Here is a 22007-nt window from a genome sequence, read left to right on the forward strand (position 1 = left end):
GGGGGCAGGACTGGGGGCCGCAGCTCCCTGAGCCTGAGGCGCGGAGCTCCCCAGGGCCCCCATCAGGCCATCAGGCCAGGGGGCCGGGGGCGCCTTTGGGCTTCCGAGCAGGGTCTGGCGCAGAGGGCTGGGAGCTGGTGCAGCTGCTGGAGCGTGCGGGCATATGGGCCAGGGGCTCGGGGGTTCTCTCCAGGGGCTGGTTTTGAGGCTTTTCAGACTCGCCCAGGGCCGCGCTTTCCTCTGCTCTGTGGGAATAAAGGTCACACCTGGAAACTGCACCGTCCCGTGTGAGCCAGGCCACGGCTTCTCCTGCAGCCTTCCACGGGGTCCCTGAACCCCTCTGCCGTCTTGCCCTGCCTGGGGGGGCAGGGGGCCGGACCCCACCCCGACGGCGCCCCCCTGCTGGAGCTCCTGCCCGACGAGGAGGGCTTTCGGGAGGGGGGGCTCAGGAAGGGGCCTCAGGTCTGAGCACCCGGGGGCACCTGGGGGCACCGGCGGAGCCAGCCTGAGACGGACGGGCCAGGGGCCGCCACGGGCGTGAGGAGCCTCCACCAGCCGCCTCGGGGCAGGGGTGGGCACGGGGGGGGGCGCGGTGGGAGCCCCCAGCCTCCCCAGCTGCAGGCCCACCTGGCACTTGATGAGCATGTTGAAGAACTCGTCCCCCGGCTCCTGTGGGTCTCCGTCCCCGCGCAGACGGCCCAGGTTACTGTGGGTGACACGCAGCCCAGGCAGGCTGCCCACGCTGGCCCGCTGGTCGTCCAGCCGGCGGCCCTGGGAGCTGGCAATGAGGTCCAGGAGCTCCTCGGTCTGCGGGGATGCCGTCAGCGAGGGCTGGGCTGTGGGGGCAAGGTCGAGGGAGGGGGCCCCCCACGGGCTGGGTCAGGCCGAGTCCAGCCCCGCCCTCCACGCTGCCCAGGGGCATGGGAGTCCCAGGGGAGTCTCTGCTGGCCCCAGACCCCAGCTGCCCAAGGTTGTCCCTGTTGCAGGCCCCACGTGCACCCCCAGGGACTGCTCGGTGACGGGAGGAAGGCCTGGCTTCCCCCGCCTGCCCCGAGCCCGCCATGTACCCTGATACGGTATGTTCTGGAGGGCGGGGGTGATGACATGCTTCCCAGGATGCAGCTTTGGACGAGGCGGGGGACGAGGTGGTGACAGGGGGCACTTCTGCAGCTGGTGTGCCCCGCCCCCCAGAAGCAAGGGCTCCCAGGGGCACTGTGCAGGGCAGGGAGGGAGCGAGCCAAGGACAAGAGCTCCACGGGGGATACTCACCGACCCTCTCCTCCGGGGTGGGGGCAGCTGTGGCCTCGGCGGCCCCGGGCTGGCCCTCCTCCAGGGGACAGCGCTGGTCGTCCATTCGGCTGCTCTGGAACTTGCTCAGCAGGTCAAAGAAGCACTCTTCGTCAGAGGATGGGGCCCGAGGGATGCTCTGGGGGAGTGGGTGGGCAGCAGCAGTCGGCACCGGCTCTGGCCCAGCCACAGTGGCGCGGCTCTGGTCACCAGGCCCTCGACCCCGGACCCCACTGAGGGAGCTGCTCAGCCGGGGATGAGGTCAGGACCCTCGCCCCCCCCTGCCCAGCCTTCTCCCAGCATCAGCCCTGTCCAGGCCTCCACTGTCCTCCCACACCCTGCTACCCTGGAGTGCTCCCCGCCCAGCCCGCTTCCCAGCAGCGTCCCTGCGCCCCGCACCCCCCAGCCCCTGCCCCGTGGGACTCTGTCACACACTTGTGTCAGCCGCTGCCATGAGCTCCACCTGGGCCTGCCCTTCTGGGGCCCAGGCACCCACCACAGCACTCACCGGTGTCTGCCAAATGGACAAATCAACCAGTAGTGAGTGCGTGACTAGACCCTGTAGGCAGGAAGCCCTGCTGCCCGTTTTACGTACTACAGTGGTCTGTGCCAGGGCCCTGGCAAGTGGTGGTGAGGGATCCGGGGCCAGCAAAGTCAAGTCATATCGCCAAAGGCAAGGAGCCACAGTTGGGGGAGGTGAGGGCTCCTCTGTTCTACCCTAGTCCCACCTCTTCTGGGGTTTGGGGGCCAGACCCGTGGGCAGGCCCAGAGGACAGATGTGTGGCGGCCAGGACCCCGGGTGTGGGGTGTTCAGGCTAAAGAGAAGGTGCCAACATCCCCCAGCCTCTCCCTCTGCATGCTGGCTGAGGTGCCCAGGGTCTGCTCTGGGTGGCTGGGGGGCAGAGCCTGGACACACTGGGAGCACAGAGACTCTGGGAGATGCCATCAGTGTGCAGCCTGGGTGGTGGTGAGGGCTGACCCAGGGGCCACCTGCTAGGTCTAGGCAAACCCCACTGATGGGACCATCATGGGAGGGGACGGTGGTTCTCAGAGGGAGGGGGGAATGGGAAGTGGGAGACCAGGCCACTGGACCTGGCTGAGTCCCAACTGGCAAACACACTCCCCCTCTGGGCCTCAGTTTACACATCCATAGGAGGGGAGGCTGGAGGGCAGGGCCACGGCTGGTCCCCCCACCAGCCTCACCACGTCTGGTCCAGGGCCCTGAGGGCTGACTGGTGGATGGGGCAGCTTCCAGAGGCCACCTTCACCTCCCCTCTGATGCCAGTGCCCCCTGCCCAGCCCTGGCCTGTCCACCTCTCTGCTGGCTAGGTCCCAGATCTCCTGACGACCCCTTACCAGCCCGCTGCAGAGGTGGATACTGGGGCAAGGGAGCCTGCACACCTCCAAGGCCACAAGGAAGCAAGGGGCAGGCTGGGGACCCCCCCCAGACAGGCCCAGCCTAGGCCCCCAGGGCGGCACGGTCCCCGAAGGCCAAGAGTGACCCAGGAAGGGGCAGCTGAGTGGGTGGTCCCGACACAGCCCGTGCCATGAGCTGGGCCAGCAGCTGGCAGCTCGGAGGACAGAGACCCCACCCCTGTCCCCCCAGGGCAGGCCCAGAGCCAAGGCTGGGGTAGTTCAGGATCCCCCCAACTCAGGGCTCTGCTGTCCTGCGGAGCCCGGAGCAAACTGAAAGCTGGTGCTGAGTGCAAACGGGCCCTGGTGGGGGTGGGGGCTGCACTTGGCGGGGTGCTCCGGGCTGCGCATCAGCCCTGCCCTGGTGGGGGCTGTGCAGGTGCCTCCCCAGAAGGTCAAGGTCTGTTCACGGGTCCCTTGGGGCCCTAGGCTCAGCCAAGGGTGGGGGTGAGCACAGCACCACCCCCTGCAGGGGACCCCAGGTGGACTGTGGGCCAGTGAATGGAGCCAGGGCCCCTCCTGGAAAAGGTGTGGCCCTGGGGCTCCTCTTCTCTAGACACATGGGCACCCACACTCTTCCAGCCTCCCCTGGGCTGAGCTCGGGGCTCAAGGAGCTGAAGTAGGTGCTGTTTGCCCAGAAGCTTCTCCTGGCCTCATCACCCCTGTAGCTGGGGTGGGGCAGAGAGGGCCCCAGAGCAGAGCTGTCTGGGCCACCTGTGAAGGGCTGGGGCTCCCCTCGTTTGGGGGGGATGTGGGGCTGAGGCCACAGGTGTGCAGGGTGAGGCCCTGCTCCCCTCGTGTAGGCTGCCACCCTGGGTCCCAGACTCTCCTTTGCCCCCTGACTCGGGCTCCTTCTGGCCTGCAGGACTTCCAGCCCTGGGTCTCGCCAACTCCTCGCACCCCTGCCTGCCTGGGGGAGACAGCTGGGCTGGAGCAGAGGTGCTGGAGCCCACCCTGACAGCCCCAGGAGGACAGCTCTGCTCCGCCCCACCCCCCGCCCCATCCAGCTTCACACGGCCCGAGTGCTCCCCGAGCCTCCCCACGCCCGGGGCCCCACACTCACGCTGGATCCGCAGCTCCCCTCCAGCAGCAGGGGCCAGGTACTGCGCACCACTCACTGTCCCCGAGCCCGGCCGTGTGGCGTCTGTGCCGTCCCTGTCATCTCAGTGCTTAAATAGGCCCCCCCGGGGGGGGGCGCCATCCCCGCCCCGGCCCCCCCACTGCACTCCCTCGCTCCGGCGGGCGCACACTCATGCACGAGGCACAGACGCGCACGCACACGCTCTGTAAACATTCAGAGACTATTTCCAGCGCAGAGGGCTCCTGCTCCGGCCCACGGGTGGTCAGGCCAGAGGGGCGAGGGCGATGGAACCTGTCTGGGGAGCACTGTTCCTGCTGACAGGGGCCCGGCTTCCTTCCAAGGCTGGGTCAGCCCAGGAGAAGCGGCCTCTTTCTTCAGCCCCGACTCCCGAGACCGGGGCCGCCACAGCCCCCCAAGAAGCCAGAAGGATGCTGGCCTCTCCCACGGGCACGGGTCGTGCAGCCACTCCCCACACAGCGGCCCCAGGGGCCACCACTGCCCACGGCGCCCTCCCCACCCCTGCCGTTCACCACGGGGTCCCTTCCAGGCACTGGGCGGTCTGTGGAGCCTCGGCCTCTGGCCGGCCCCCAGGACAACCCTCCTCAGGCTGGCTGGGGGCCCAGTGGGGGCCGACCCTGGGGTGTTGGGGGAACTGGCTAGGAGCCTCAGCAGGAGGCGAGGACGGGATGGGGATGTGGAGCCCCCAGGGCACTCTGGGTCCCGCTCCTACAGGGAGCTCAGAGCCCTGGGAGGAGGGCCAGCCCACAGTTCTGACAGCAGGGAGCTGGGCCAATGTCTTCAGGGCAGGGGGACCAGTCTGCCACTGGGGTCCAGGCCTCCAGCTGTGGCCAGCCTTGGCACTCTGCCATAGGAATTTCCTCCAAAGGCGACCCCATGGCCCGGAGCCCTGCTACATCTCCGAGGAGCAGAGCTGGGGCTCCAGGAGCTAACCCCGGCCTTGGAACCCCAGCTCCACCATTCCAAGCTGGGTGCCCTCAGGCCACCTTCTCCACTGCCCTGTGCCTCAGTTTCCCCTCTTGGGACTGCTGTAAAGGCATGACGTGTGGCAAGCCTGAGCATTGGCTACCATTCACATTTGGCAGAAGGCACACCCCCCCCACCCCCCGCCGCCAAGGCGGCTAGGGCCAGGTTACCACGTGGAAAAGGCCTTCCTGTTCCAAAGCCTGCTGTGGTTCCCTGGCATCTGGGACCCTCCCCTACCAGGCACTTTCTGGGTGGACCCCGACCTTTGGGGCAAACCCAGCCCCACTCCCCATGTCCTGCCCCAGGAGGAGCTCCCGGGGCCCTCGACCTCACCCAGCCACACCTTCTCAGACCCCAAAGCCCCGTGTGATGGTGGCAAGGCCCCTGCCCTGAGGGCTGGGGGCCCCAAACACACAGTGTGGGCGGTAGCCCCACTCTCCTGCGGCCTCTCGTCACCTCTCACTGCCCGGACACTGACCCTGGCTGGCAGGCTGGAGGGCCGTGCCGGGGCCAAATGGGGTTGGCAGAGGCCCTCCTAGGCTCGTGGGAAAGATGGGTGCACAGCAGACATCTGGGGCTAAGAATACCCAGCACGGCGCCCACGCTCCTCAAAGGCTGGGAAGGTGCTCATTAAGCCCTCAGAGGAAACTGTTTTTAGACTAATTCCCAGAGATTTGGACCCAGGTGTTCTGCATGGGGGGGAAGGGGGATTCTAGGCTGACCTCTGAACCTGGGCTTGGCTGGGCCTCCCAAACCCTGGCCAGCTTCCGCAGGGGGACAACCTGCCAGGAGCCGGAGACCCCCGTTGCTCTGTCCCACCGGTCTGAATCCGACCCCCAGCCCATCCCTCCCTCCCCCAGCTCCCCGGCTGTCCGTCCACCTCTGAATGCTGTGCACCCGGACAGGGCTGCCGGCCGGGCCCAAGGGCCTGCGCCCCCCTGAGGCTGTGCTACAGAACCCCATCGGCGAGGCCTCCGGTCCAGTTTCTCCGTGCCTGGGCCTTGCCAAGGCCGGATGCAACTGGTGGCATGCTGTCTCTGCACCGAATGCCCTGCGCTCAGGACTGGGGGCGGCACACGGCCATGGCCTCTGCCCCCGGGGGGTGGGGGGCCCGGCCCGGCCCAGGGCTGCTGCACAGGATGGCACCCGAGAAGTCGCCTACCGTGCGAGGCACCTGCACCCGGACGTCCGCGCTGTCCAGCGGGGAGTGGCTGCCCTCTCGGGGCCTCTCAGCAGCCTCCAGCCCCTCCTGGTACTTCCTGCTCCTCATGGGGAGAGGGAGCACGTCCCTGCCTGGCCCCCGCCACTCCCCCACCTGGTGGCTGTCTCCATTCTGCTCCTGGGGAGGGGAGGAAGGCCAGGCATGGGCGAGGCTGTCAGCTCCCTGGCGCAGGACCCTAAGGGGGGCTGGCGGATGCAGGGCCCTGTCGACAGACACACAGCTAGGCACTCAGGGGTCGGGGCAGGAGGAGGTGAGGGCCTGGGTGGGGAGGAGAGGCAGGGCAGGGTGCTGGAGGGGCTGGGAGCTAGACGGCTGGCCCCACGCTGAGCAATGAGTGACCACGGCAGCCCTGAGCCTTGTTCCCCAACAGATCCCCCGACCGAACCCAGCCCCACTGGAGGACCCAGAGGCTCAGAGAGGTTAGCTCACTCCCCCAGGGCTACACAGCACCCACCTCTGGCAGGTAGAGAGTGGGCCTGGAGCCCTATCCTGCCCAGCTTCCAGTTGGCTGGGGTTTGCCGAGGCCTAGCTGCTCCCCCCGGGGCAGAGTCTGAGTGGGCAGGGAGCAGACAGGAGTGGGGGCCGCCAGCACACTGGGGACTTGGGGGTCTGCACTGTGTAAGGACACAGCTGGTGGGACCCCGGGATGAAGTGGGAGGGGACAGGGCCTTGTGGGGGCCTCTCTGGGGGCCGATGGCTGGCCCAGCGTCTCAGGCTGCAGAGGGCACGTTGGTCTCCCGTGCTAGGGATGGGTACAGACAAGAGCCGGGGTGGGCAGGGGCAGCTTGGCCAGCACTGCACCAGCCTCCGGAACCCGCTGCCGCGCTCCGCTTCTAACGGCAGGCGGCTGCCCCTCCGGCCCCAGGGGCCCCAGCCGCCCGCCCTGAGCCCCACTCACCCGCTCCAGGGGGAGCCTCAGCAGGCCCCAGGTCTCTGCACTCAGCCTCTGTGTCCTCTTGGGCCTGGCACCTGGAAGACAGCAGGCCCGGTCAGTCCGGCACTGACCCCTGGCCGAGTGGTGGGCTGGCCCGGGCCAGGGCTCTCCGGGAAGGGTCAGGCTGTCAGCCTGCACTCTGGGGGCTGGCAGGGGAACTTCCCATCTCATGGTCCCCGATGGAGACAGACGCGGTGTCTGCATGGCCTTACACCCCCCGGCTGCACAAGTAGTCAGGCGTGGAAGCGGGGCAGACCCTCTAGGGCCTGGGCGGGATCTGGCCTTGGAACTCCCCACAGGCCCAGTGTCTGAGCTCCTGCCCGTGCCTGGGGCCTCCCCACCGGCCCCTGTGCAGTCCTCTCCTGGAATGCCCTTCCTACCTCCATGCAGATGGGGCCTCAGACCCTGATCCGTGGCACTCCGTTCACCCCTCAACCTACACGCACATGGGCAGCCCAGGTCCTCCCACTGCCGAGCGCCCCTCCAGCTGCACACCCACTGGGTGCCCCAGGGGCCCTTGCGCAAAGGGGGGGCTGTGCGAGGCAAGGAAACGCGGCAGGTAGAGCGAATGAGGCCTCTGGTGTGGGCGGATGCTCCAGGGGTCCTGTCTTGGCAGCACCGGACCCTGGACCCACTACCTTTCCTCAAGCTCAGTGACCAGTCAGACCGGACCCGTGGGCCTGTCACCAGCAATGCAGAGGGAACACGCGTGGGAAGCATCTTACAGGGCCTGGTGTGCTGTGGACGCCTGCGGGCTGCATGGCGAGGAACGCGGCCCTCCGTGGCCACCCCAGCACAGCGCTGAGCTCCACGTGTGACACCCACAGCAGAGAGCGGCAGCGAGCCCTCAGCATGGCACCCCGACCCCACCCTGGGCCCATGCCCGCTGCCCGAGACACGGTCTCCGGAGGGAGAGGGGCTGGTTCAGGGCGTCCTTCAGGCCAGCCCAAACCAAACGCCCAGGGCTTCCTACGAGCGGGGCAGGTGTCCAGCCCTTCTCCCTGTCCTGGCCTCCGGGTTCTGAGGAAGCCACACCCTGTTCCCCACTCTCTAGAGGCCTTGGGTGGAAAAGCGGTGGTCCTCGGAGGAGGGCGTCGGTGGTGGCTGTCCCGGGAATCCAGGGAGGGGACAGCTGCAGCAGCCTGACCAGGAGACGGCGGCCAGTGGCTTCCTGGGCCCAGGATCTGGGGCTGTCCGCCGCCCCTCCCCCATCCCTTCAGCTGCCATGGTCAGTGCCAAGCCTGCCCCGGCCCCCTGCACACAGCCCCTGGCCAGCAAGCATTGCCCAGGTGCCGAGCCAGGGAGCGCCGTCTCTGAGCACGCAGCCTGGCCCCGTGTTGTGCGGCCGAATGAGCTGGAGCAGGCCCAGAGGGGGCTCCCCTCTGCTTGTTTCCTCATAAGGGCACCCACCCCGGCACCGTCCAGCCCCCCCCGGACTGGACGGGGCAGACCGCCCACCCCGGCACCGTCCAGCCCCCCCCGGACTGGACGGGGCAGACCGCCCACCCCGGCACCGTCCAGCCCCCCCCGGACTGGAGAAGGGCAGCTCTGAAGAAACAGTAGGATCCGTCCCGCACCGACTGGTGCCTGGGGGCGGCGCCCGGCTGGGGCAGTAATGGGGGAGCACCTTGGTTCCGGGGACAGCCGAGTGGCCCTGTCAGGACGGGCAGGCCACTGTGCGTGGCCCCTTTACTCACCACAGCCAGCAACAAGCTGGTTCCATCTCCCGCCACGGGCCGGCTGACCGCCCCTTCCTTGGCTGCTCCCTGATACCCGGGGTCCTGATTCGATGTCCCCACCTTGTCTGCTGGGCCCCGCCTGGCTGGACAGTCAGGCCCAGGCCGCGGTGGAGGCTGAAAGGCCCCTCTGAGACCCAGCTTGTGTCCGGCTCTGGGGCGGGCCCCCTCATGGCCCTCTGAGCTAAATGCACCCTCTGTCTGGAGAGCGGGCTGCCCTCACTGGGGCATTCAGGCTGGAGCTAGCGCACTTCCCGTCCCTCCCACCCCAGAGGGCAAGGTCTGGAAACTTCCCTGAGCACCACCCACTCCCGCCTGAGTCTGACCAGCACCCTCGTCATCGTCCATTTCTGCCCTATCAGGCTCGCGATGTGCCCCTCCCGTGTGCAGCTTGTCCCACTTAGGCGGGCAAACCTGCTTTCTAACTGCTTGGCTGTGTCCCCCAGCTCCTTCCTGCCTTCAGTCTCTTCCCAAATCCCAGCAGCTCCACCTTCAAAACAGACCCAAAATCTGACCCCTTCTCATCTTGCTGGGATCCGAGCAGCACCTTGCCAGCCTCCCTGCTCCCTTTGCCCCCTGTCCATGCTGGGGCGGGGCCAGAGAGATGCCCGCAGGGCCTGAGTTAGATCTTCTTCCTCTGTTCACCCTGCAGGGGCCCCCTGGCCTGGGGAGGGACTTACACAGAACAGGAGCCCCCCCCCCCCCGCCCCTGCATTGCTCCTCCCAGCCACCCCCCCCGCCCCTGCATTGCTCCTCCCAGCCAGGCTTACCCAGGCCCCAGGACCTTTGCACGGCTGTCCTCCATTTAAGTTCAGGCTCACTCCCTCCTCCCCTTCCAAGTCTTTGCTCAGATGTCACTGCTATGGACCAAATGTTTGTGTCCCTACGTTCCATGTCGAAGACCCACACTGCAACGTGATAACATTAGGAAGCGGGGCCTTGAAAAGTGATCAGGGTTGAGTCGAGGTCATGAGGGTGGCCCCAGTGTTGGGGTGGGTGCCCCTATAAGAAAACACCACAGAGCTCCCTCCAACCCCAGACCCCACCCTGCTGACTCCCTGCTCTCTCACCTCCAGCCTCCAGAAGCATCGGAAGTAAATACCCGTATTTTTAAGCCGCCTGTTCCGCGGTGCTCCGTTCTGCAGCCCGAGCTGACGGAGACGGCGGCCCCACACGGCCCACGCACACTCACACCCAGCCTCACGGCTCTTCCTTCTTCCCCAACACCTGTAGCGTGTTATCTGTTCACTACTGTTTGCCACACACTCGTCTCCTCCGTCCGCCTTGGCCAGCCTCACCGCCTGATGATGAGCAGGCAGCTTCCTGTTTATTACGTGGGGCCCTGCCTGTGGCTCCCCAGGTACCATCACGCCCGGCTGCCCTCCCAAGACTCTGGGTACCGGGGCTCAAGAAAAGACCTCCAGCCACAGTCACAGGGCCTGGAGGGGCAGAGCCAGGGTCAGGCCCACTTGGCAAGCCCCGGAAGGTCGAGCCAGGAGCAGCCAGAGAAGGGACAGACGTGAGGACACAGCTAGGACCCCCGGGGGCCCTGTCTTCAGCTGCATGTCACAGGGGCCTGGCCTGCAAACGGGCTGCAGGCCGCGTGCTGAGTGCGCAGCGGGACAGGGAGGCGCCCACATCTTCAGCCCTCCCCAGGGAGCGCCCTCATCCCTGCCAGGCACTATCCTCAGGACAACAGTGGGCCCAGGTCCCAGGCCAGGACCATGGGGCACAGCTGGGTCAAATCACGGGGTCAGCTAGCCAGGACTGGGCGAAGCCAAAACTGTGGCTTCTAGCCAGAGCCAGAAGCTGAAACTGTGGCTCAGACATTCACTCTGTACATCCCAGTCCGCTACGGAGGCCACACACAGTGTCCATGGACGGCCCATACCCTGTGGGACAGAAGATAGCCAGGCCCAGCTCCCCAGGGCTCAGGGCTGGCTCCATCCGCTTATGAACTCATCATGCTTCTGCGTCCCAGGTGGGTGCAGTGGGACCTCCATCTGACAAACCCATCCACCCTGGGCCCCTCACCAGAGAGGGCAGGGGCATGGCACAGCAGGAGACCTTGGGGGACTGACCCAGGCCCAGGCAGCAGTGGCAGGGAGGGGCCCACGTCCACCCAGACTCGTTCTGGGGTCTCTGTTGGGATGGGGGCTGCAAGGCTGGTAAAGTTAACCCACAAACTGGCACTCCCCCGGCCCCCTTCAGCACCCCCCACAAACTGACAGGCTGTACACACACGTGCCCCATCCCTACCCCAAAGGGTCAGTTCTGGAAACTGGGCCAGGCCGCCACCCAGGCTCCGTGCGCATTCACGGAATCAGAGAGTGAGTGATCCTGCCCCTGCAGGAGAGCCCTGTGGTGCCCCTCCACAAGGCCCTGCCCCTGCCAGGCTCACCTGAGCGGGGGTCTCCTCCAGGGCTGCCCAGACTCAGGGTGTCCGCCCTCCTGCAGCAGGAGCACTGCAGGGCCTGAAGGCCCCCAGAGCGGCCCAGGGCCCCCCCACCTGCCTCCATGGCCTGAGCGGGCAGCTCTGGAGATCGGCCCGTGTAGCGCCGGCAGCCGGGGGAGGGGGCTTCCAGGGGCCCTGGCTGGGAAGGGTCTGGGCACGGGGCAGGGCAGCAGAGCCGGCCTGGGGAGGACAGAAGCTGCCTTGTTCCCAGCACAGCCCAGCCGTTCACCCGTGATGTGCCCCGCCTTTCCCCAGCTCAGAAAAGAGGGAAAATGGCAGGAGAACCTGGGGCTGGCTGCGCCCCCGTGGGAGCCTTTCCAGAAGCCCGGCCCAGCCTTGCCCCCACTTGCTGCTGGCTTCCTCAGAGGGGGCCTCGCAGGGCCAGGGGCTCCAAGCAGAGCTGCCCACCCTCAGAAAAACCCCACCCAAAGGGTCGACACTGTCTGACACATCCTGGGGCAGGGTAGGGGGGTGAAGGGGGAGCCCTCCTCCACCCCACCCCCTTCAGCCACAGCACCCCAAACAGGGTGCCTGGGGGTCCCAGAGGGCTTTGCACCTTCGCTCCTATGCTCACCCCGAGTGGGAGCAACGCGTGCCCCCCATTTCCCGGGACAGGCCAGGCTCAGAAACCCCCGGCATTAGGCAGGGAAACGCGGCAGCCCCTCCACCACAACCTGGAGCCTCCCCCGGCCTTCTCCTCAGCAGGCCTGAAGCTCTGGAGGCTGGGGCGGGGCAGGCACCCCCGGGGACACGGCCACGAGGGGATTGGGGCCAGACTCCCCCAAAACTCAAGAACCACAAGTTGGGGTGCGTGCAGGTAGGGAGGGGGCAGCTAGCTCCCTGCTCAGAGCCTGCCCCACACCCACCTACAGCCACTTGGGAAGCCAGCTCAGGGTGGCCCCCCCTCCCTGGACCCCCTACTTTTTATCCATTTGCTTTGCAAGGAACATTCTGTTCCTGCGTGCCCCTGTGCGCCTAACAGTGTTGACCTGTATGGGGCGACCGGCAGCCCGTGAATGAGGTCATTACAGCTGCCTTGGCTCATCCCGGGCCTCACCTGCTTAGCACCCCGAACACTGCTCTCCTCCGCCTCTTGGCTGACGCGGCCTCCCCCTCCGGTCCCCCAGCCCAGCCCTTGGCCCGGAGTGTGTGGAGCACCGAGAGGGGCAGTGCGCGCCCTCTCCTCGTCCTCCTTGTCGGCCATGGTGTCACCAGGTGATAAACCAGGGGGGCTCAGGGTGACGACAGGCCCTCGCTGGCCCAGAGACCAGGAAGGACAGGCCTGCAGGCCTCACGTTCAGGCCACGGCTTTGTCCACACTGTCTCTGCCCCTGAACACTTTTCTCCCCCTGCTTTCCAATCTCCTGACTCCTGACTTGACCCGGGGAAACAGGGCCCCTCCGTCTGTGTCCTGAGCACCCTGGACACCCGGTCACCTCTCACCCCTACTGGGCGCTCCGGAGCAGGGCCGAGCAGCGGTGCCGATGCAGACACCCCCAGGGACGGACCACCCTTACTGGGCAGCTCTGTCCGACATTCTCCTGCTTGGGGGCAGAGGCCACCTCCTGGTAAACTGCCCCCAGAAGCCCAAGCACCCCAGGTGGCCCTCCTGCCACACCCCTGCCCACCCAGCCTGGGAGCTCACCTTGGGCCTCGTAACCAGCCAGGTCCGGCTTCTCTGTGGCCGCGGGGCTGGTCAGCCGGCCCAGCACCAGCTGCAGCTGTGCCACGTTCATGCGGGCTGTGAGCTCCCCGTTGCGGTCGCCGATCTACAGCCAAGCAGGGCCAGGTTAGTGGGCAGGTGGGCTGGGAGGCTCCGGCAGACTGGCCCTGAGCCCTGGGCCTCCAAGGGAACCAGGCCTCACTATACCTCAAGGATGGAGTCTGGGTGTTTGTCCCTGGGTAAGGGTGGCCACATGGGCCCCAGGCAGCCCCCCTCACACGCCCGGAACGCCTGGGGCCTCAGGCAGCCAGCCCTGTGCCACTCCCAAAGGCGGGGGGCCTGCCCCAGACTCCGCCTTTTCTCAGTCCCTGGAGCCTCCCATGCACCCCTCCGGCCCCGTCCAGGCCTCCAGCTCAGAGCAGAGGCTCAAAAGGAGGACCCTGCTGCAGAGGAGTGAGGGCACCACCCAAGAACAAGCCGAATGGTGGGAGGCCACAGCCGGACCTCGAATGGAGCCCTGGGGCCACTGGCGTGCTCCCGCCTCTGCTCAGGGGGCCGTGGGGGCCGGCCCTGCTGGGGGGCTCTCCTGACCCAAGCGTCCCCGTTGCCCCACCACCTGGGTTCCTATGGGTCTTGCCCACAACAGGCACGGGGCTCCGGTGGGTCTGGGAGTGTGCTGGGCGTGTGCCGGGGGGATGTGGCGTCACTGGGGCCAAAGGAGGACGGGACCCCGAGGTATAGGAAGGGGACAGGCTAGGAACTGGGAGGCTGGAGGCCACCCGGGACAACCTGACCGTAGTAGGAGGGTCCTGGGTGGACCGGCCCTTGAAGACCCTGCCTACCATCCCCAGGAAGGTGTCCAGCTGGGGGGCTCCAGGGGGGAAAGCCCAGGGGCGGCCATGCCTTTGTGGCCCTGGGCTGCCCGTGGCAGGTCATTTCCACCTTGGCCTGGCCGGGTTCCCTCGGGGGACACAGGACCTCGTCGTGGGCCCGCGCACAGGCAGTGCTGACGCTCTACGGGTGGAAAACAGACCCCCTGCTCCCCTCCCCCACCCCCTGGCTACAGCAGATAAGCCGCCACAGGGCCTCTGAAGGCACACCCAGCGCACGACACCCTAGAAGGGATGGAGGAGCGTCCAGGGAGGAGCCAGAGGGCACAGAGGCACCTGGCTGGTCTCAGGTGGGCTGGGCAGCGCCTGGGGGCCTCCCAGGCCAGCGAAGGCAGCGGCTGGGGACTGGCCGCAGGGCAGGCCGAGCTCACCTCCTGGGAGATCTCCAGGTGTTTCTTGGCGAAAGTCAGGGCCTGTGCCGGGCTCCCCATGGACACGTAGGCGTTCCCCAAACTCCAGCACGCCCGGCCCTCGCCCACTCTGCCAGGGCGGGAAACTGAGTTCACACGTGCAGCCCGCGGCCCGCCAGCCTGCCCACCAGCCTCCGGGTCGCCCGGCCCATCCTGACAGGAGCGCAGTGGGCGGGCCTGGAGCTCCTGGCAGGGCTTTGCTCGCCCCCTACTGGCTGAGGCTCCCCCCCCCCCGCCCCCCGCCCCCGTGACTCCCTCCACCCTTGGGGGCGGGTCCCTCAGATGATTAATCTTGTAATTAAGGTGAAAAAAACCACAAGATGTAAATGTAATCACTCAAGTGCAGGCCCAGGGGCTCTGCGCGCTCAATGATCCACAGCCATCATCATCTGGTTCCAAAGCGTCTCACCCACGAGAGCAAAAGGGCTGGCCACTTCGAGCCTCCCGACAGGTTGGCCCGTGGGCAGCCCGCTCCGCCCCACACCCCGCGAGAGGTGCACGGACCTGGTGACGGGGGCCCGACCCCCGGCCAGCCCATCCCCAGGGTCGCCACAAGTGGCCGGCCCAGCGCCCACCCAGTCTCTCCTGGTCCCACTTAGTGGACGGCGTGACCCCGCAGCGGAGGGAGGCTGAGGCCAGGTGGGCTGCCCTGCACAGAGTCTCTCGGCGGTCAGGGGCAGGGCGGGGCCTTGCTGGGAGCACCTTGCGGCTCAGGCCACGAGGACCGTCTGGAGCCCCCAGGTCCAGGCCGGACCCTGCGCGTCCCTGTGTCCTCGCCACGCGCACCTGTCAGCCAGCTCCTGGGCGATGAGCAGGTGGCGCAGGTGGTACTCGGCCGCGCGCTCATAGTCTTGCAGCAGCGTGTACGTGTTGCCCAGGCTGTAGCAGGCCTGCGCCTCCACCGCCTGGTCCTTGAGCTGCCGGGACAGCTGCAGCGTCTTCCTGCAGAGAGGGCAGAGGGTCAGCCCCAAGGAGGAGGGTTTCCAGCACCCCCTTTTCTGGGGGGCCCCCATCTGAGGGGTGGACAGTGGGCGATGGCGATGCAGTCCACCTGCTCAGTGACCTCAGCCCCAGGGTCCCACAGGCGTCTCCACAGAGGACCGGAGGACAGCATACCCCAGCTCGGGGTCCTGACTCAGGGTGTCAGGGCTCAGCACAGGACCCGGGGCTGGTGACCCAGTCTCTGCGACTCAGGCCAGGACGCAGACAGGGACGCCCAGGAGCCCACGTGGTCTCCACCCTCTGAGTCCACACAAGAGCGATTATATCAGCACCCCAGAGCCATCGTGGAGAACAAAGACAGCCCTGGGGTTCCCCAACGGCTGGCCCTGGGAGGTCCTCGGCCAAGACCAGCTGTGTCCCCGGCACACGGCAGCTTCTGCCGGCACTTACCGAGCGAAGGGCATGGTAGTTCTTCTTGTCCCTGGCAGTCCCAGAACATGGGCTTTGTCAGTCTGCCCTTCTGGGGTGGCCCAGACCCCCCCCCCACCTGGCCCCTGGGGAGGCTGGGAGGTCAGGCTCACCTCTGACCTTAGGCTGATGCCCAGGTGGGCCCCCCTCCCCCGGGCTGGGCTGGGCGGCTGGGGGCGCGCGGGCAGGCCTGCCTACTTGTAGTACTCGGCGGCCACGTCAAAGCGCCCCAGGAAGATGTGGGCGTTCCCCAGGTTGCTGTAGGCCCTCCTCTCGGCCGCCTTGTCTCCAAATTCCTTAGCAATGGCCAGGCGCTGAGGACACAGACCCGAGACCTGGGTGGTCACAGAGCAGCCCCAGGACCGAGGTGGATGGCAGACGCAGCCCCCCCGCCCAGGGCAGCCAGCCCAACGTCTGCGTGTGCAGAGAGGGCAGCCCGGGAACCCGCACCAAGCACAGACCAAGCAAGAAGGCTGGGGAGCCCCACGGCACTCACCTCCTTGTGGAAGGCCGTGGCCTCCATGAAGCTCCCCAGCAGGTAGTGGGTGTTGCCTAGGTTGCCATAGGCCCTGCCCTGGGCCGCCCGGTCGCCCAGCTCCTTCACCAGGGACAGATTCCTCCTGGGGGTCGCATCTGTCTGAGCCATGTCCCTCTCAGTGCGCGGGAAGCAGGGGCCCCATGACCCACCACCCACCCACCCAGGCTACAGGGTGATGAGCCGGCGGCCTCCGCTCGGCTCCTCCCAGAAAGAGTGTGCCCCAGCGGGTGCCGTGTGCGCTCCGAGGCTCAGTCAGGGGCTCGCCTGCCCCAGGAGGCTCCCGCAAACAGACGCTCAGCCCGACGTCCCTGGCCTTCTTGCAGCCGAATGTTTTCTAGCACCACGCTGGCTTCTCCACGCTGCTGTGGATGACTGATGTGTGGGGGACGCCGGGGGCCTGGGGGACCCCACCAGACGCTGAGGGCAGGTGCAGGTTGGGGGTGGGGAAGGAGAGCTGATGGCCCAGATGTGGGCGCTCTGTGCCTGGGGCGACTGCCCCACCCCGTGGCCGGCAGCAGGGGCTCAGGAAGTGCTACGGAACGCGTGGACACACCGTGGCCCGCCCCACTCACTCATAGAACTCGGAGGCTCTGCGCAGCGGCTCCCGGACATCGGGCGGCAGGTGCCCGGGGTCCTGCGTGGCGGTCCACGACAGCTGCTTGCCCTTGGCGTGGTACACATTGCCGATGTTGTACAGCGCCCTCGCCTCCCCGACCTGGGGGTGGCACCGAGGTTGGGGGACCCTCTGCAGACCTGGCCCCCGAGGAGCTCACTGGCCCCGGTCCCTGTGGCCCCCGAGGCAAGGACCTGGGGGGGCTCGCAGGTGATGGCCGCTCTCCGAGGACACCCCGAGTGACTGACTCAGCAGGGGAGGTGCGGCCACACCTGGCGCGGGCACCCTCTCGTCTCTGCTGCCCGGGCAGGGAGGAGGGGGCTCCCAGCCGGGCCTGGCCCCCCTGAGCTATGACCAGGGGAGAGTCATCCTGTTTCCTTGTCTGTGCTGACCCCACAGGGTCACGGAGGGAGGTCACAGAGCAGGGCAGTCAAGTGTCTGCACAGGCCTGGGCCTACAGCTGTTCCATCCCTGGCTGCCACGCCACCCAGTGTCCCTCTGGAGCCCAGAGCGGGGGGGTCAGTAAGAGGAAGGGCTGACACGGAAGATGGGGGGGCTAGGGACTCTAGCTTGGGCAGCTGGGGTGGGCCACCCTCCCATTTGCCTCCCACGGGGAACAGCATGGGGCCATAGGTTGGGGGCGCCCGCCCCCCAGCGAGCCGCTGACCGACCTTGTCCCCCTGCTCCTGGGCGATGTCCAGGTGCCGCTGGCAGCAGACGACAGCCTCATCAAAGCGGCCCAGGACCTTGAGTGTGTTGCCCAGGTTCCCGCTGGCCTTGGCCTCCCCCATGCGGTCACCGATGGTCCTGGAGGGCAGGGAGCAGTGAGCGGCCAGGCTGAGGGCCAGGTTCAGGATGCTGCACTCAGCAGGGAGCCTGGGCAAGGGTGGGGTTGGCCTGGCAGGACCAGCCTGGGCTGACTGGGGCAGTGCTGGGCAGGGGTCCTGAGGCTGGCGGGCAGGGCCCCCTCAGGCAGCCCCCTGGGCAGGGAGCCCAGCTGGGGTCACTTCTCTGCGGGGCCCAGCCTGCAGGTCTCCAGGTCTGGGGAGGCGCCCGGATGGAGACTGGGCGAGCCAGGGAGGAGGGGGGGACCTGGCCATGTGAATAAGTTTCAACAAGCTGTCTGGGTGCTGGGGACACCGTCTGGGGCTCGCCGGCCGGGGAAGGGCCTGTGGGCACGGCTGGCGGGAGCCCCATGAAGCTCCACTCCCTCTCAGGGGGCCCCCAGGGCCTCGGAGTGGTGACTGCAACGTGAAGGAGGAGCAGGGGTGGGGGACAAGCAAGGGAGGGTGTTCGGGGGTGAGAGCAAGCAGCTTGAGCCAAGGCCTGGAGGCCAGAGGGGAGTGGAGACCCTCAGAAGCACAGGTGGTCGCCCCCCCCACCCAGTCCCAGAGGCAGGCCCACGCGCACGGACACGCTCGGGATAGCGGGCCACAGCCACGCCCACACACGGACAGACAGACCACAGCCCTTCTCCCAGGTCCATGGCACCCGCTCGGGTCCCTTGGAGCTGAGCTTGCTGAGGCAGGGCGGCCACGCTCACCGGGCCAGCAGCAGGTCATGCCGGTGGTATTCCAGCGCCCGGGCGTACTCCTTCAGGTAGAAGTAGGCATTGCCCAGTTGGCTGTAGATGGCACTCAGCGTCTTCAGGTCCTCAGTGCCCACCTGCACCGCGGCCTCGAAGAAGGCCGCGCCCGCCTTGAAGTCCCCGGCCTTGCAGAGACGCTCCCCCTCCAGGGCGAGCTCCAGGCACGAGGCCTCCATCCTGGGCGAGGGGAGAAAAGTCACAGCCTGCCCCTCATGCAGTCACGCAGGGGACGCATGCTCCCCACCCCATCGTCATGAGGACCGCGAGGCCCCGGGACGGCGGTGACCCACGCCACACCTGTGCGCACGGTGCCCAGACACAGGTGCCGGGTCCGCTGGTGTGCCATCCGAGGCTGGCACACCTGTGTGCCTCACCTATGCCCAAACCTCACTGCCCGCCCCTCACTACCACGGCTCAGGAGCCCCCGGCAAAGGTGTGAGTCTGTGACCACAGCAAGACCCTCAGGCCACAGGGGCCAAGCTCCAAACACAGCCTCCCGAGAAATCTCAGGCGCCTGGGTGAGGGCCACCCCTGGGCCCGGTGCCACATCCTCCTTCCAGAGCAGCCGTGGGCCCTGAGCCTCACCAAGGACAACCGAGGCTTAGAGAGGTTCGGAGAGCTGGCCAAGGCCACACGGGCAGGACCTGACCCCTCCCTCATCCTAGAGTGCACCCCTGCCCTCCAAGGTCTCCGTGGGGGACTGCGGGCTCAGGCATCCTCTGTCCTCGCCGCCCATTCTTGGGGGAGGCATGGCTGCGTCCGAGCCAAGGGTCAGCCAGCCCTGAGAGCTGAGGCGTGCTCAGCTGGCCCCCTGACAAGCAGCAGCCCCCACCCCCATGGCGCTACCACGGGACGACTAGACAGGACCACATCCCAGGATGACCCCGGCCCCCGGGAAACTGCTCCAGGTCCCCGGCCGTGAACCCAGCCCAGCCCCAAGGGCCCAGGGCCCCACGTGACCACCAGCGCCCTCACTGGGCCCCACGTGACCCCACCAACCTTTGGGCCAGGGGCATCAGAGAAGCAGCCCCTGACCCTTGGGCCCTGCTTGCCCCCTGAGGTGGGGTCCGGGCCCCCCAGCTGCTAGCCTGGGCCCTGCTCACTGGCGGCCCCAGGGCCCCTGGGCCTTAGACGAGCTGCCCCGAGCACATGGCTGTCGGGGGGAGGGGCCTCGTGTGTGGGAGTCATTCAATCAGGCTGGCCCTGGGTCTGGCCCTCCCTGCTGTGGGGTCCTGAGCAGGCCACATCACCACTCAGAGCTTCAGTCTCCTCCGCCCTCTCCCGGCTGGTCCGCTATGGGTTCCGGGCTCAAGGCCATTGCCTGGCCCTAGGGCGGGAGAGCGGGGCCGCAAGCTGGAGGGCACCCCGGCAGGTGACCCTGCATGCAGCCCTGGAAAAGTGGGTGGCACGTTCTGCACAGCCGAGGGCCAACCCTGATTACTGGGGTCTGTGGAAAGCCCACAGGGAAGTGAAAATGTCCACACCAAGCGGCCCTCGTGCCCCAAGGCACCCACCCCTCTGGGCTGTGTTAGAGCCAGGATGGGATCGGCAGTTACGGGGGAAACGCACATCTCCCCTCAACAAACAAACAAACAAACCTGTCTATGGCGGTGCTTCTCAACCATTTAAGGAAACACCCCCTTGATACAAACCACAGTGCCCCGCCCACTTCACCCCTGCATTGTCAAGAAAACGGGCACTTAAACGTTTCCAACACCACACGTCAAACAGACAGGGGTGCAGCTGGTGAGCCCCGAGACGCTGAGCCCCGCGCCCGACACCCCACGGGCTCCGAGCTCTCTGCTGGGGAAGCCCCCCACCTTGCCCAGCCTCGACTCCCCAGCATCGGGGTCGCTCCTCCAGGGAGGGGTGGGCTCTGGGACCCAGCACCGGCCTGCCTGCTCCAGAATCGAGCAGAGTGCGGGGGGCCTCTCCGAGAGCCAGGGTCCAGAGTCTCGGGCCTCCTGCCCCCCACCCTCTGGGAAGGGCCATCCAGATGCCACGCTGCGGGAGCACCCCAGCAGCCCGCTCTTGCGGCCACTGCCACACACGGGGCTCCTTAAACAAGGCTGCTTGTCCTTGCCCAGCGGGGCGCCATGCCGTCTAACACGGTGGACCGACCTCTCCTCCCAGGTGACCTGGCAGGACCGGGGACTGGGGTCTGTGACACTGCCGCATCCAGAGCCGAGCTCGCCTTGCTGGCTCTGACAGGTTCGACCGGGGGAGCGGCCGCCTCCGACCCCGCATTCCTGCCGAGAACCCACGGCGAAGGAGGATTCTGGTGTGGGAAGGGCCTGGGGGGTCCACTGAGGGGGTGTCCGGCGCAGCCATTGCTGAGTCACAGACGGGCAGGTCTAACCCAGGCCCCAGGAACGTGAGGACACCCGCTGGAGAGGCCACAGGCAGGGTGTCCGGCCCGGGAGCCCCACCCCCTCTGCTGAGCCCGAGCGCCTCCCACGGCACCTTGACCTCCAGCCCCCTGCCCCGGTCACCTCCCAGCTGCCCGGGGTGCCCACCGCACCTCTTCCTCTGCAGGTTACGCATCTTCTGCACGTACAGCCACAGCTCCAGGCCCACGGGCAGCAGCAGGGGGCGGGGGCGGGGGGCGCCATACACCACCTTACACACGGCCTTCTCCGCCAAGCTCAGGGCCACAGGCTGGCCCTCTGTGGAGGCAGCCGGCATGGCGGGGCTCCAGGCCTCCCTCCTGGCCCGCCAACACCCGCCCCGCCTTGGCTGCTGGACCCGGGGAGGCACCGGCCTCGTGGTTCCCCTGCCTCTGCCCACCCCAGAGTGGTGGGCCAAAGGTTCTGGTGTCCTAGGCTCCAAGAGACCCCAGGTCCTTGGGCAGGCTGCACAGGGCCTCCCGGGGACTGAGGTGGATCAAGGGATCAGGGCAGCTCAGAGCCGGGGATCAGCATCGTCAGCAGGGAGGGCAGGGCCCGGGGGGGTCGGGGTGGGGGGAGACTCTCTCTGCCAGGCCACTTGCCCAGCTCAGCAACGGGCATTGGGGTGGCAGAGGGCTCCAAGGCTGTGCAGCTCTGGACCTGGGAAGAGGAAGGGGGTGCAGTTCTGGGGTTCCCTCTGACCCCGAACCTACCTGGAGTTGGAGCAGATGGAGGAACCCGAGAACAAGAGGGAGGATGGGAGGCCCAGGGCAAAGGCCATCCCAGATACAGGATCTCAAGGCCAGCATCAGCCCTGGACGCCCTGCCCACACTGGGGGGCCACAGGAGGGGCCAGGCAGGTGAAGACAGAGGTGCGGGGGTCTGGTCCCAGGCTGCCTGCTCTCCAGAGTGTCCAGACCGAGTACTTTCCTCCCTGCCCAGAGGCTTCGGCCGATGCCCCCCGTCTACCCCTCAGGACAGCTCAGCTGAGAGGTATAGGGCAGGCCTGGGTCACCTACTTTTTATCTGGCTCCTATTAACAAACTGGACCCCCAAACCCTGCACCCTCAGATCAACCCCAGGCCCCCTACTCTGCCTCCCAGGGCCTGCCTGAAGGGCAGGCTACCCTCTCTTGTCTTCCCTGAGACCTACCCAGCCTGGCCAGGCCCACTTCCCTGCTCAGTGAAGAAGATTCTGGAGCTTCTGTCCCCTGACAGCACCTCCGCAGGCCTGTCACCTGGCATGCGCCCACGTACACCAGGGATGGAGTGGTCTGCAGCCGCCCTGGGCTACCAACTCCAGGGCCAGTTTGTGGAGCTGGCCTTCCTGCCCACTGGCCACACATCCACCCAGCAGGGCTGCCTGGGGCCTATCCACCCCGTGGGCCACCAAGAGC

General features: G+C 67.3%; 1 protein-coding gene across 8 annotated transcripts in view; it reads right to left on the reverse strand.

Moving 5' to 3' along the window:
* The window catches only part of GPSM1 (G protein signaling modulator 1), a 29086-nt gene that overhangs the window by 1946 nt on the left and 5133 nt on the right, over positions 1-22007 (reverse strand). For 3 of the 8 annotated variants that reach the window (XM_027616661.2, XM_027616662.2, XM_027616660.2), the window contains 12 exons: positions 18180-18401; positions 17308-17443; positions 16596-16738; positions 15982-16105; positions 15684-15799; positions 14862-15017; positions 14037-14145; positions 12758-12881; positions 6886-6956; positions 5928-6104; positions 1270-1426; positions 628-836 (listed from right to left, as the gene is read on the reverse strand). In XM_027616661.2, the coding sequence (XP_027472462.1) occupies positions 628-836; positions 1270-1426; positions 5928-6104; positions 6886-6956; positions 12758-12881; positions 14037-14145; positions 14862-15017; positions 15684-15799; positions 15982-16105; positions 16596-16738; positions 17308-17443; positions 18180-18400 (1743 nt within the window). In that variant the 5' untranslated portion in view covers position 18401. Of the gene's footprint in view, positions 1-627; positions 837-1269; positions 1427-5927; positions 6105-6885; positions 6957-8618; positions 8881-11058; positions 11164-12757; positions 12882-14036; positions 14146-14861; positions 15018-15683; positions 15800-15981; positions 16106-16595; positions 16739-17307; positions 17444-18179; positions 18402-22007 lie in introns of those variants that run through there. The other 5 variants (XM_027616663.2, XM_027616664.2, XM_027616666.2 and 2 more) reach the window with 5 other exon arrangements.

Source organism: Zalophus californianus, chromosome 13 (genome assembly GCF_009762305.2).
Source record: "Zalophus californianus isolate mZalCal1 chromosome 13, mZalCal1.pri.v2, whole genome shotgun sequence".
In the NCBI taxonomy this organism is placed as follows: Eukaryota; Metazoa; Chordata; class Mammalia; order Carnivora; family Otariidae; genus Zalophus; species Zalophus californianus.